The sequence below is a fragment of the Sapajus apella genome, unplaced genomic scaffold, assembly GCF_009761245.1.
Source record: "Sapajus apella isolate SASKATOON/1434 unplaced genomic scaffold, GSC_monkey_1.0 scaffold15, whole genome shotgun sequence".
Lineage (NCBI taxonomy): Eukaryota > Metazoa > Chordata > Mammalia > Primates > Cebidae > Sapajus > Sapajus apella.
The window spans coordinates 20,687,913-20,702,962 of record NW_022436955.1 but is presented as its reverse complement, the minus strand read 5'-3'; the positions used below and the strand labels follow the sequence as shown (position 1 = coordinate 20,702,962).

Sequence of the window (15,050 nt, the reverse complement as noted above, 5' to 3'; positions counted from 1 at the left end):
GAGCTTCTGACATGCCTTGTAGATTTCCATTATGTACAGTGACTTTCCTATTGAAGGGTAAGGAACACCTCCACCTAGTGGGTACCTAAGGTCCTTTTGCTGATGAGCATCTTCTATGCAGAGAACCACCTCCATTTTGAAAGATTATGGGACATCTCAATATTTTGAATGAAGGACACTCACATAATTTTTTCTATTTTTCCTCCACTTTCCCAGTAGAGTCTGGAGGGCCAGTTGCATTTGGGCTACTAGTAAATGATCCAGATTTGGGGAGTTCATTTGAAGGTCCATGATGGAAAAGCTTTGAATGACAAGAGATAATGAGATGGTACAGGCTTGCTGATCTCAACTATTGGCTCTTTCTCAAGGCCGTATAAGCCTACATAGGAAAAAATGGTCATTGGTCGTTTAAAGTTATTTGAAGGCTGGGTGTGATGGCTCACACCTGTAATCGTACACTTTGGGAGGCTGAATGGGGAGGATTGCTTGAAGCCAGGAGTTCAAGACCAGGTAACATAGCAAGACCCTATCTCTATCAAAAACTAAAATATTAACCAGGCATGGTGGTACGTGCCTGTAGTCCCAGCAACTTGGGAGGTTGAGGGAGGAGGATCGCTTTAACCCAGGAGTTTGAGGCTGTAGTGTGCTATGATTACACCACTGCACTCCATCCTGGGCCACAGAGCTAGGCCCTGTCTCTGAAAAAGAAAAAGTTATTTCATTCCACAGTAAGTTATTGACTACTAGATATGGGGAACAGGAGGCTCTGTGGATGTAGAGATGAATAAAACAGTTGTATTTCTTTAAAAATGTACAATCCAAGTGGGGCACAGTGGCTCATACCTATAATCTCATCACTTTGAGAGGCTGAGACGGGCAGATCACTTGAGGTCAGGAGTTCAAGACTAGCTTGACTAGCATAGTGAAACCTTATGTCTACTAAAAATACAAAAATTTGCTGGGTGTGGTGGCCACCCCTGTAATCCTAGCTACTTGGGAGGCTGAGACATGAAAATCACTTGCATCCTGGAGGCAAGATTGTGCCACTGCATTCCAGCCTGGGAGGCAGAGTGAGACTGTGTCTCAAAAATAAATTAAAAAAATAAAAATTAACCGTCTAGTAGGGGAAACACATATAGAAGCAAGTAACTCTAATGCTGTCTTCAAACACACCTTCTCTAAGCAGTAGTTGCTATCAGAGCCCAGATGAAATGAGAGATGAATCTTGTGTGGGATTAGCTATGCACTTAGAATAAACCACAAGTGGGCACATCAAGATGGTTGTTGGAGTTTGGGTTGAAGTTCTTCAGTTGGATGATAGAAAGGACTTTTCAGAGACGGGGCAACATCAGAGGCAAAGGCACAGACACATGACAATAAATAGATTTTCAGCAGACGCTTTCTGATATTTGTTAGGATGCTTATTCAATATCTCTTCAAAAGGTTTGTGATTTTTAGCTCTTTAATACTAACTTCATGATCTGCCCACCTCAGCCTCCCAAAGTGTTGGGATTACAGGCGAGAGCCTCCACACCTGGCTGCTTTTTCAATTTTTTTTAAAAAAAAGAATCCATTAATCCTCAAGACACAAGTTCTAAATTTTTATGCTTCCAAAGTAAAAGTGACTTAAGCAGTATTTATATTCCCAATTATTCCACTAAGTCATTGTTCTGTATCATCATGGGTACAACACTTTTATTAACATTTTCAAGAACAGTCCTCATTGGGATTTCCTAAGACGAAGGTTGCAATGAGCCGAGATCGCACCAGCACACTCCAGCCTGGGCAGCAGAGTGAGACTTTGTCTAAAAAGAAAAGAAAAGAAAAAGCAACAGCATATGCTTGCATAGTTATTTGAATAGCTCTATTTGGGTAGTTTGTGTCCTCTGAGCAAGTTAGCTAGTATTTCTTTGCTACATTTCTCTGAGAAAAATAGTTTTTAACTCAGTGCTTTGCAAGGATTGGATGAGATACTGCATGTGAAGCTCTCTGCACCATTTTTGGCACGTGGAAGCAACTTAACAACCTGTGGCTGCTGCTGCTGTTATTGTTATTGGCCGTTGTAATTTTGTCTCAGCCACTGAGCTCGGTCCAGTAGAGTCCCGTGATTCCTGGTAGAAAAGATGCATGCTTATGGTAGACAAAATCCTCAAATGACTGATTGCTTTCCCCAAAAAGTTCTCAATAGTGTTAAATGATTTCATGCAAACTCTGAAATGGCAATTAATCCAGGGGAAAGAAAAATTAAAAACAGAAGAATTAATCAGCACATGGCAAGAATGTGAAGAAAGGAAGCAATATCTTAACCTAGACAAAGTGCACTAGCAACCAAGCCACACAATAAACAGTTCTGAAGCCAAATGTATCACAGGGGAAAAGTGAAGATTTGAAAGTCAAACAACCTTCCCATAATTCTGTAACTGAACCCCTGACTCCTCAGCAAAACCTGGCATGGTCCAAACCCCAACCCTTTGGATGTAATTGCAGAGGCTTTTAGAAAAGAGCAGTTATGCTAAGTCATGCAGAACTTGCTCATAATAAAAGCACTGCAGGGGTGAGGGGTGGGGGTGGGGTGGGCAACCACAACGAAAAACAAAACAAAAATTAAAGAAACACTACCAGAGGTGAATGCAACCCTCAGGGAGAGATGACCAGCCAAGCCTGGAATTTGTTACAAAGGAGAACTAAAATGGAAAGGTTGATACAGAAAATAGCTCTCCATCTAGCTTGTACAGATCATGGGCAAATGAAAGACCCTGAGCTAATTTATCAAAGACACTGAAAGAGCTCAGAGTCATCAGAGCATCTAAAGTGGGCACCTTTTATGTGGACAAAAGGAAAAAGGATGCTGTCTGAAGAGAACGATCTGTACAGACTGAGTTGTTCAGTTTCATAAGAAATGCTCTATAGTGATGGGTTTGGAATAAAAATATAATGTACATGTAATTGTATCTGTTTTTATGATAAAGCATTCAGAATGATAAATTGTGTTAATATCTTCACTGTTCTTGAATGAGTGATCCCAATTGTTCTTTAAGTAGTGTTGTCTCTAAGTGGCAAGGGAGGATTCCTTGTAACTTTATACTGCCTCCCTTGGCTGTTAGGTAGAATCCTATCTGAACATCTCACCTCCACAGCTCACAAAGCCTATCATACTCAGCCTGTTGACGAGCAGTACCACTTTTCTCTAGATGCCAGCCTCTCAAAATGCATGTGGTCAGTGCAGAGTAGTTGAGTGTTTTTAGAGCACAGCAAAGAAAGGAATCTATCAAGCTATCAGGCATTTTCCTTTTTTCCCTACAGACCTGTTTTTCCTGTTACTGTGCAGGTGTTGGCAGCTCCCTCCCTGTGCTTTCCCAGGTGGTCTCTGACAGGAACCATCTAACACGTTCTTTTCACAGTGGTGTCGGCAAGGCCAGTGTGTGAAGTTCGGGGAGCTCGGGCCCCGGCCCATCCATGGCCAGTGGTCCGCCTGGTCGAAGTGGTCGGAATGTTCCCGGACATGTGGTGGAGGAGTCAAGTACCAGGAGAGACACTGCAATAACCCCAAGTAAGGCTCCAGCAGAAAGTTAGTCTTTGCAAGGCATTAACCTTCAGCCTGTAACACACCAGTTTTTCTTGTTCATACTTTAATAAGTTTATTTTATTTTTAATTATTATGGGTACATAATGGTTATACATATTTATGGGGTGCATGTGATGTGTTGATACAGGCATACAATGTGGAATGATCAAATCAGCATAATGAGGTAACCATCACCTCAAGCCTTTATTGTTTCTGTATTAAAAAACCTTCCAATATCATTTCTTTATTAGGTACATTCCACTCTTTTAGTTATTTTAAGATATACAATAAAGTATTGTTAACTGTAGCCACCCTATATTTGTGCTACTGAACACTAGATATTATTCATTAAATCTAACTATATTTCTAGCTAACTATATTTTTGTACCCGTTAACCATTCCAGTATTAGCATTCTCCGTCCCCACTACCCTTCTCAGCTGTCATTCCACTCTCTAGCTCTGTGAGTTCAATTTCTTTCTTTCTTTTTCTTTTCCAAGCGATGCGGTTTTTGGAGATGAGATGGAGTTTCGCTCTTTCACCAGGCTGGAGTGCAGTGGAGCAATCTTGGCTCATTGCAATCTCCAACTACCTGGTTCAAGCGATTCTTCTGTCTCAACCTCCCAAGTAGCTGAGGTTACAGACGTGCGCCACCACACCCAGCTAATTTTTTGTATTTTTAGTAGAGATGAGGTTTCACCATGTTGGCCAGGATGGTCTCAATCTTCTGAGCTTGTGATCCGCCTTCCTCAGCCTCCCAAAGTGCTGGGATTACAGACATGAGCCAATGGCGCCTGGCCCTCTTTTTCGTTTTTAGTTCCCACATGGGAGAAGATGCAATATTTGTCTTTCTTTCTGTGTCTCGCTTATTTCACTTAATAGAATGTCTTCCAGTTCCATTCATTTTGTTGCAAATGACAGGATTTCATTTTAATGATGGCTGAATGGTATTAAATAGGATGAATAGTATTAAGCAGAATTAAATACTATCATAATAGGCTGAATATTTTTAGCATAATACTATTATACTGCATAATAGTATTATATATGTTAATATTAATACATAGTATATACAATACTGTATATTATCCATAATATATATAATACTATAGTATATATAACATATATAATATATATTATATATAGTATATATAACAGTATATATAATAGAGCATTAATATATAGTATCTATACTATACTATCAAGTAGCATTAGTAGGATGAATGGATAAAGAAAACATGGCACACTATTCAATTACGTATATGTGCCACATTTTCTTTCTTTATTCATCCACTGAGGGACTCTTAGGTTGCTTCCTTGTCTTGGCTGTTGTGAATCATGCTGCAGTGAACACAGGAATGCAGGCATCTCTACACACTGATTTCCTTTCTTTTGGGATTGCTGGATCAGATGGTAGTCCTACTTTTAGTTTTCTGAGGAACCGCTATGCTGTTCTCCATAGTGTCTGTACTAATTTACATTCCCACCAACAGAACACCCTGGTTTTATTTTTTTTTCTTTTTTTAAAATTTACCTTAAATTCCAAGATACATGTGCAGAATGTGCAGGTTTGTCACATAGGTATACATGTGCCATGGTGGTTTGCTGTACCTATGAACCCATCATCGAAGCTTTAAGCTGCACGTCCATTAGGCATTTATCTTAATGCTCTCCCTCCCCTTGCTCCCCCCCCAACCCCCAATAGGCCCCCCATGTGAGAAAACACTGTTTTTAAATGCCATTTTCTTCCCTCCAGTTAATATCAACCAGAGCTTTACTGTTTACACATAAAGGCCATGTACGTGGAGGGAAGGTATGGTGGGCAGAAACCAAAACAGGCAGAGGAGTCATTCTGTATGGGACTGTGATGATCCGGTAAGACTCTGAGCTACTGTGTTCATCCAAACTAGGGTTCCACAGCCATATAATTAAATTCTTGTGATATCGTAGAAGAGTAAAGTTTGGCCGGCAGACCTCGTGTGTGCCTCTCAAACTGGTGAACTGCAGAAAGTATGCTGATTTTTGCCTTGCAGGAATGTACATCAACACGTGTTGACAGATCTGCCTGACTTTTAAAGAGAAACCAGAAATATGGAAAAATGCTGCCTGTGAAACTTCCCAATTTTAAAAATATTGACAGCAAATTCAATTTTCTTTAAAGACAGAAAAACCCACTGTGACAACTAGTCAATTCAGCTGTGGATTGAAATTGGCCTGTGGTCACCTGTGGGTACTCTTTGGTCTGGTGATACTGGAGTCTGAGCTGCAGTTTGTGCTGTGTGAACATGAAGGTGGTTTTATGTTACTTTTATATGCGCTAACTCCCACACAAAACACGTGTGAAATGTCTATTTTCCAATTGGCAGGATGATGCAGAAAGAGTCCACGTTTTGGCCATAGATAGAAAGACTCTAAACCCTGTCTCTGCCACTTCTTAACTCTGTGGCTTTGTAAAAGTCATTTGACTTGGGTTTATGTATAATAAAATGTAGAAGATAACCCTGGAAGTTTGGATGGGGGTTAGAAATTGCATCTGTAGGATGCCTGACAGACTGGGGAACATTCAGTGGGCATTCAACAAAAGGTTCTGGGATCTGTGTGGTTTTCATCATCCTCATCCCAAGCTCACCAGGAGGATGGGATCGTGGAGGGTCAACCCACAGAAGCAGGGTTGGAGAGACAGAGCCTTTACTTACGAAACTGGCCTCTGAAGAATGTGATGGAGTGAGAAGAATGTGATGGAACGTTGGAATACACTAGATTTAATTCACAACACAATTTAAGTTGGTAGCATAGTGCGGAGGATGAGAACAGAGTCTCTGAAGCTTAACAGCCATTTTTGCATCCTGACCCTAACACTTGCTATCTATGACCACAGACAATTTAGTCTTCCTGCTCCAGATTCCTCATTTATAAAAACGGGATAAAAACAGTACTTATATCAACTAAGTTCATGTCTGTAAAGTGCCTTAGAAAAGGATCTGGCATGTCATAAGCATTGCATAACTGTTTGGTAAATGGAGAATTAAATAACGATATTAGAGCAAAAGGAAATTTTTTAGAAGTTGAATGGAACTTCATCTGAGTCAGCCATCTGAGCTAGATTAAAAGTCTGTTTTGTTCGTAAAATACAAAGCAGAGTTGGGAGACGCTTTGACCATCGTATGTTAGGTGTTCTTGGGAATATCACAGACTAAAATAGAGCTTTTCAATTTCAGCACTATTGACATGGCTGGAAAATTCTTTGTTGTGGAGGTTTGTCCTGTACATGGTAAGATGTTTAGCAGCATCCCTGGCCTTGACCGACTGATGCCCCCTACCCAGCAAGCTGTGACAACCAAAAATGTCTCCATACATTGCCAAATGTCCTATATGGGGCAAAATCGTCTCTGATTGAGACCCACAATGTAATCAAACCCAGTGACTGAATATAATGGTAAGGAGGCTGGTGAGCATTTGCCACTTATAGCAGGTGATTATTTTAATAACACTATTAAAACAACGATATTGTCTTACCTCCTGGTACATGCAGAAGGGTATTTTTTACCCTCCTGATACTTTGAGTGCAGCCATGTCTTAAGTTGAATTGTTAAAATCATCCTATTACTTTACATTTTTGAAGCATAGTTCATGGATCTGGTTTTCGTACATCACAACATTTTACAGTCTCAATATTTTCCCAAGAAAGAAATAGATTACCTAATTCAATAGCTCTGCTGGGAAAGTGCATGAATGACGCCCCTGAGATTTGAGTTAAAACCTCTCTCATATCTGTAGGATTGAGCGCTCTCATTATAATAATAGAGCATTGTTCATGGAAATATCATATTGTAATTTAGAGATGCCTAATAAAAGAATTAATCACTAAAGTATTTTCATTCAGTGCAGTGTTATCATGTTAAACAAGATTAAAGATTAATCAGGATACTGTTTATGCATGAAGCCAAAAATAAAAAAAGTAGATGATAGGCTATGCCAAGACAATTGAATTAATTGTTCTCTCTGTTCTTATTTCACTCTGTTGCAGTAATGCTGTTTTTCTTCTCCCTGTTTCAAGTGATGGATTTCCTTCTTGCTTCAGTTTAAGCATTTGGTTCTATTTCCATGACTCAATGTAGCCATTTTCATTGTCTCATCTGAGAAGCAGCGTGAGGTTTCTGTTTCATGTAAAATGTTTTTTGCAGAACAAATTTTATTTCATAAAAAAATGATCCCTGGCTGATTCATAGATTTATCAATTTTTTTTTAGCCCTGAAAGAGTAGAAGGCTATCTGGTTCTGGAATGGGCAATGCCAGGCATGCAGGGCCATCCTTTGTCCCATGTCAGTGGTAGACTATTTTAACTGATGGAAGCCTTTTTTTTTTTTTTTTTTTTTTTGAGGTCGTCTATGCCTCAGGGACCTTCCCAATGCCCTTCTTTAGGCATTTGCTCCCAATCAGGTTACAACTGACACATGAGTTGAAACCTGCTGCCTAATCCAGTTACTTTACAGATGAGTAACCAGGAGGGGCAGAGGCCCATTCGCGTTAGGGACTCTTGCTCAATTCCCCACACTGGCAATGGCAGAGTCAGATTAAGATCCTATAGTCTTAATCCTTTGACATTTTTCATTTTTTCTGGTTCCTTGTTGTAAATGATCACCCGGTAAGGGAGCCTAGTGAAATTCCTATAAACTCTCCCAGAAAAGTATTAGTGATGTGCTAAGGTATTCTAGAACTTTCCTAAAACAAGAGTCTATTTGAGAAAGAAGAATTGTCTGATAACTCGAAGGCAACTTAGCACATGGAGTGAGGAGGAACGTCATGGCCCCAGAAGAATAATTGAATGTAATTGGTGGTATATTTTCCAATCAGTAATTTTGAGGCTCAGCTGGTTATCAGAATCACCAGGTGTGTTTTTAAAAAATACTAATTTCTGGAACTTCGATATCAGATATTCTTATTGTAAAAGTGGATGGAGGGCCCCAGGAATCAATCAATCAGAGTCTCTCTCTCTCTCTCTCTCTCTCTCTCTCTCTCTCTCTCTCTCTCTGTGTGTGTGTGTGTGTGTGTGTGTGTGTGTGTGTGTGTGTGTGTAGTTTAACAGAGCTCTCCAAGTGATTTTAATACTCATCCAAGCAGGTACCGTTGTAACTATTTGTAGTCAGGACTTGATAAATTATGCAGAAAGATATGCTCTTTATAGTAGTCCAAGGACAAAATCATGTGCCTAGGTTTTTGTTTTCTATTTCTGTATTTCTTTTTAATGTTAAAGAACTTCTTACACCAGGACATATCAGGATAGAATTTTCTGGTAAGTTAGGCTAACAGTCATGTTTAAAGCTGCAGAAAAATGTTACCTGCATTTTAATGGAAAAGCCCAAATGCTTGCCACCAATTAGTTTTCATCGCTTTGACCTTATCCCATAATTAAAAATGAATTGTATTAGTATATGAAAGTCAGATCACATAATACTCAGCACAGGGTGGGCATTCAATGCAAAAGTATATGGCATTTAAAGATAGTTATAATTTATTTATTCTAACTCTGCCCTAGATACTGCCCTAAATTCTTTACATTTTATCAGTTAATCGTCACAACTGTTCCTATTTTGCACATGAGGAGGTTAAATAAAATCACCTAAAGTTAAGCTGGGAGGAGGCAGAGAATACTGTATTGCAAAGTTCTAACCAGGTTTGGTGGATCATGCCTCGAATTCCAGCAGTGTGGGAGGCCAAGGCAGGAGGATTACTTGAGGCCAGGAGTTTAAGACCAGCCTGGGAAAGATAGAAAGACCCTCATCTCTAAAAATTTTGAAAACTTGTCAGACATGGTGGCACATGCCTGTAGTCCTAACTACTTAGAGGCTGAGGCAGGAGGATTGCTTGAGTTCAGGAATTTGAGGCTGCAGTGAGCCATGATTGTGCCACTTCACTCCACCCTGGGTGGCAGAGCAGAACTCTGCCGCAAAATTTAAAAAAAAAATCACAGTCTGCTTCATCGTAAAAGGCCAGCTCCCTAAACATGGCACCTTACTGACTATTCCTCTTTCTTACCATACGTGGACCCATCGGCCTTAGGACTCAGTTAAATGCAGGCATAGTTAAGTAGGAAAGAATCCTGGACTGAGTCTACAGGCCTGAGCTTGAACTCGTCTCTGCTTCCTTCTAGCTGTTGTATGACCCTCATTCAACAGGTTTTGTAGGCTCTGTCAGCGGGATTTCACTTCATCTATAAAAGAAAGACATGGCTATGTGAATTTGGTGGTCTTTTCCACGTTACAAGTTCCATAAGCGGATAAAGTAACACCTTGCAGTCCTCTTTCACTTCATTAACCATATATCGTCCAAATGAGGGTTATTCATTAAATCTCAAAGTCTTAAACTGAGAAATTAGTTTTAAATATGCCTTGTAAAGATGACCAGGAATATTGAGGCCATGACATAGCACTTTAAGATTTTTCTAAGTGCTTTTGAGGTAATCATTTAAGAAGTCTTCAGGGATTTGATTTATCACAGTGGCTGCTGAATGTTTAAGTAGTTGCTCCAGAATGTTTTGAAATAGCATAAAAATCTCTTTCTGGCAGTGTGACATTTCCCGTTTCTGTTGAATCCATTTTACCATGCAGTTATAGGAGGACTGGATAAAGTATGCTGAAGCAATTCTAGGGGTGTTTTAGAGCGTACTTGTGCTTCCTAAAGAGACAAGGAATTTTAATCACATGAATTTATTCAGCGGGAACCGCCTTTCATGTTATATGTTCGCATCAGATTTTTATACAAGATGATCCATAGTTGAGTTTTGGCCTTCAGAGAAAACTCTCAAATGGGAAGAATGACAAGAAGCCCCTGGCTTTGTGCACAGAGTAAGCCAGATACAATGTTATGGGTAATTTTCAGTGTGGTGGTACTATTTTTTCCTTTATTTTGCTTTCTGGTTTTTGCAGATGAGAATCTGCCTACCAAGATCTTTAAGAGCTTGCCTTTATATCATAATTATGTATGCTCTAATGGAATTCCCTGCTCTAGAAATCCATTTCCCATTGTGCTTGGCAGGAAAGGAGTAGGCCACCTGCAAAGTTGAAAAGTGATTATGCTGATGAAAACAAGAGCATGTTTTCCCTCTGGGTTTAGAATCATCCAGAAGAAACACACAACAGTCATATTGTAATCAAAATATCATCTCAATGACTGACAGCTGGATTGAGGAGAGCGGCAAATGGTGCTTTCTCTTCCTTCTCCCCACTGTGCTGACATTCTGTGCAATAGCAGGTGCATGGCAAAGTGTAGGAAGACAATTAGAGTGTTAGGAAATGGGAGGAAGCTGGAGAGGTAGCTTGGGTCCGCGTTTGAAGAGCCTTTGGTGTACAAAAATAGGGTATGTGTATGTAGCACTCAAGAACACATAGACAGTAATAAGAACTTTTAGGTGTATTTACAGATTTTCCAAACACAGGAGCTAATGTGATGAGTGGCAAGAATGTCCTTTCAGATAGACTATAGTCTCCAATTTCATCCAGCTTGCTGTGAATGCCATTATTACATTACTTTTTATGGCTGAGTAATACTTCATCGTCTACACATACCACATTTGCTTTATTTGTTGATTGGTGGGCATTTGGGGTAGTTCCATGTTTTTGTAATTGCAAATTGTGCTGCTGTAAACTCAGGAATGGAAAACCAAACATTGCATGTTCTCACTTATATGTGGGACCTAAGCTATGAGGACACAGAGGCATAAGAATGAAACGCTGGACTTTGGGGACTCAAGGGAAAGGGCAGGGGGTGGCAACGGATAAAAGACTACACGTTGGGTACAGGGTACAATGATTGGGTGGTGGGTGTACCAAAATCTCAAAAATCACTACTAAAGAAGTTACGTAATCAAACAACCTATTGAAATAAAAAAATTTTTTAAAAAAATTGTTCTACCATAAAGACACATGCATGCGTATATTCATTATAGCACTATTCATGATAGCAAAGGCATGGAATCAACGTAAATGCCCATCAACAATAGACTGGATAAAGAAATGTGATATATACACACCATGGAATACTATGCAGACATAAAATAGAGTGAGATCCTGTCCTTTGCTGTCGGTTGGAGCTGGAGGTCATTCTTCTAAGCCAACTAAGGCAGGAACAGAAAACCAAATGTCACATGGTCTTCCTTATAAGTGGGAGCTGAACATTGACTAAATATGGACACAAAGAAGAAAACAACAGACATTGGGGCCAACTTGAGGGTGGAGGATTGGAGGAGGGAGAGGATTGAAAAACTGCTTATCAGATATTATGCTTATTACCTGAGCGATGAAATAGTATGTATGCCACACCCCTGTGAAATGCACTTTACCCGTATAACCTTCACATGTACCCCTGAACCCAAAATTAGTTTAAGTAATTTTTAAAAATTTAAAAACAAAAGAATATCCTTTCCGGCTGGGTGCAGTGGTTCACACCTGTAATCCCCACACTTGGGGAGCCTGAGGCGGGTGGACTACTTCGGCCCAAAAGTTTGAGACTGGTCTGGGCAACATGGTGAAACCACATCTCAACAAAAAGTATAAATGTTAGCTGGGTGTCCCAGCCTTGGGAGGCTGAAATAGGAGGCTAACCTGAGCTGGAGAGGTGGAGGCAGCAGTGAGCTGAGATCATGCCACTGCATTCCAGCCTGGGCAACACAGTAAGACCCTGTCTCAATAATAATAATAATGATGATGATAAAAAGTTAAAAAAAAAAAATTCGTCAGTCTTTAAGGAAATTGACAGAATGTAAAAATTGGATCAGGGATGGCAGATAAGTTTGATTTAGCATGCCAGTTTTAATGGGTGAGCAGTGGTAAAGAAAGGAACTAGAAAAAAATTCCCTGATTGATTAGTTATGTCTAGCTTAGATGCAAGAAGGAAGGTGGTAAGTTGTATGCTATATACGTCTATTCCTGTAATCGACTGTATGCGTTTGCATACACTGGTGATGCTCATCTGGACTGCCCGTCTTTATGTTATTGCATGTTACTAATAGTGAGCCCTTTGATTGCTAACATTAAAGTTTGTTAATTTCATTTCCAGGCCTCAGTATGGTGGCAAATTCTGTCCAGGTTCTGGCCGTATTTATCAGCTGTGCAACATTAACCCTTGCAATGAAAATAGCTTGGATTTTCGGGCTCAACAGTGCGCAGAATATAACAGCAAACCTTTCCGTGGATGGTTCTATCAGTGGAAACCGTATACAAAAGTGGAAGGTAATTTGGTCTCTGACGCTCAAATAAGTCTCTGGATAATAATGTGATTGAACAACACAGAAGAAATTGCTGCCTGTATCAAAGAGTTTCAATGTTTACCTTTCATTCCCTGGGCTCATCCTGGCCCAGTGTTTCATTCCATGGGTTTTGTTTATTTTTCCACCTTTTTTTTCCCCATAAGATACCTCTTGTCTCCCACATCTGTAAACCTAAGGTTTCATGTGTTTGGAATGTACTTATGTTTCTCAACTTACCTTTGACATTTTGGCAATTGAGTCTCCTAGGGATCTTAATTGAAATTGATATGAACTGTCCAGACCAAAAACTCATGAAACCATATATACCCCTTAGAGATACCATATACAGTAACTGACATGTCAGTTGATTACAAGCATGGGAAGGCCTGTTTGTAGACTGTGTGCATGCACACACACACACACACACACACACACACACACACACACACAGAGCTATGAATAAAAATTATACTAAGTTGTTAGCACTTACTATACTTAAAGTTATGGCTTATATTTTACTTTTTAAATTATTATGTCTATTTTGACATAATAATAATAAACATTAATTTTAGTTACAGCAGAAGAGTTTAATGTAGTTGCCATTACCTATGTAAAATAAGTTGTCACCATTGTAGTTGTTTCATTACTTCCATCTATTCGATTTGTCAAAACTTATTCATGCTGTCTTGCAACAGGATTATATATGAATCCCAACTGCCCATGTGTAGAATGGTAAGAGACTAAGTTTAATGACAATTCATGGGCCGTTCTGTGCCAAAGCTCAAAATGAACCTCTATTATCAGTGATCATAAAGGAAGCTAATATAATTAGAGGCATCATTATAACAAGTAGAGCCTCCAAATCAAAAGAGGATTGTGGAGCTTTGCTCAATATCAGCCCAGCCATTTCAGAAGCACTCATGTGGTTTTGGGTCATGACTGTTTGTCCAGAAAGCGCACATAGAGGCAGACATCACAATTCCAAAAGCTGTGTCTTAGGAGGAAATAATGAGGGACCTATAGATGTTTACCGCACATAAGAAAGAGCTATTCAAAGAGCTCTTGAATGTGAAGGATGTTTGATTTATTTTAAATTACTTTAGAGAACAGAATTAATTCAAGAGCTGAGAACATTCTAGCCATATGATCTCCTCAGAAAGACCTTCCTTGACAGCCTATTCGAATATTGTTCCTTCACGTTGTTCTCTGAACCCTTTACTCTGTTTTATTTTTCACAGCTCTTCTCATTGCATGAATGTATTTTTATCTAGTCATTTATTTGTTATCTTCCCCCCCACACTAGAATTTAGGTTCCACAGGGACTAAGCTTTTGTCTGTCTTGGGCTTGCTTATGTTTTCAGTATCTAAGAACAGCACTTGGTGTATATGTATGTAATAATTACAGCTTTTGAAATGAATGAATAAGTAAATCAATATTAACTGTCCAAAATGAAAATATATTGCCTCTGTAAGTAGTAAGCTCTCCATCGCTAGAGGCATTCTACCAGGAACTGAGTGGTTACATAGCAAGGATGCTGCATTGCTTCCAATTCCATTGTTGGAAGATTTTCTTTCTCTTGGTTGTATATTCCTGCAATCTCATGTTTCCTGTCTGAGGTTCTTTCTCTGTGACTCTGTTGTCTATTCTTTGCTTTGGCTTCATGGATATTCCTTGGCCTTTACCATATTACATCTTTCATTCAAATATAGTGCTTATGAAATTGGTTCTTATACCACCTTTAAATATGCTTTGTGTGGAAGATATAAGGAGAAAGTTAAACAAATATATTTTGTAATTTAGAAAATGCTTGCTGGTTTCAAAGTGCTTTCACTAATTTTATTGGAGTGTTCACTGAGTGGGGAGCATGCAATTTCATTCATTCATCCAACAGTTGTTGACCGAGCTCTTTTCGTGTAGGAGACATGTTGCTAGATGCGTTGAATAAAACAGACTCCCAGCCTTAGGATTTTACCTCTCAGCGGAGGAAAACAGAAAAGTTAAGGCCTTGTAGTCCCTCCTTGTCTCCTTTTGGCACTTACATCAGGGGAGATTGACCATGACTTGAAAGTCTTCTGACGTTTCTACAGTTTAGAAAGAACAAGGGAAGACTTTATTTATAAATGTGGACAATCTCTATGCTACAGGAGTGAGTTTTTTCCCCTTCTTTCCTTCCGTGTTTCTAATGGACTCATAAACTCACCCAGAAATCTGTGCTAAAAAAAAAAAAAAAAAAAAAAAAAAA

The 15,050-nt window shown here is 39.4% G+C and overlaps 1 protein-coding gene across 3 annotated transcripts in view; it reads left to right on the top strand.

Annotated features, from left to right (window-relative positions):
* Window positions 1-15,050, top strand: part of ADAMTS18 (ADAM metallopeptidase with thrombospondin type 1 motif 18) — a 156,723-nt gene that overhangs the window by 96,875 nt on the left and 44,798 nt on the right. For all 3 annotated transcript variants that reach the window (XM_032284505.1, XM_032284503.1, XM_032284504.1), the window contains 2 exons: window positions 3,402-3,550; window positions 12,618-12,790. In XM_032284505.1, coding sequence (XP_032140396.1) covers window positions 3,402-3,550; window positions 12,618-12,790 — 322 coding nt within the window. The remainder of the gene's footprint in view (window positions 1-3,401; window positions 3,551-12,617; window positions 12,791-15,050) is intronic.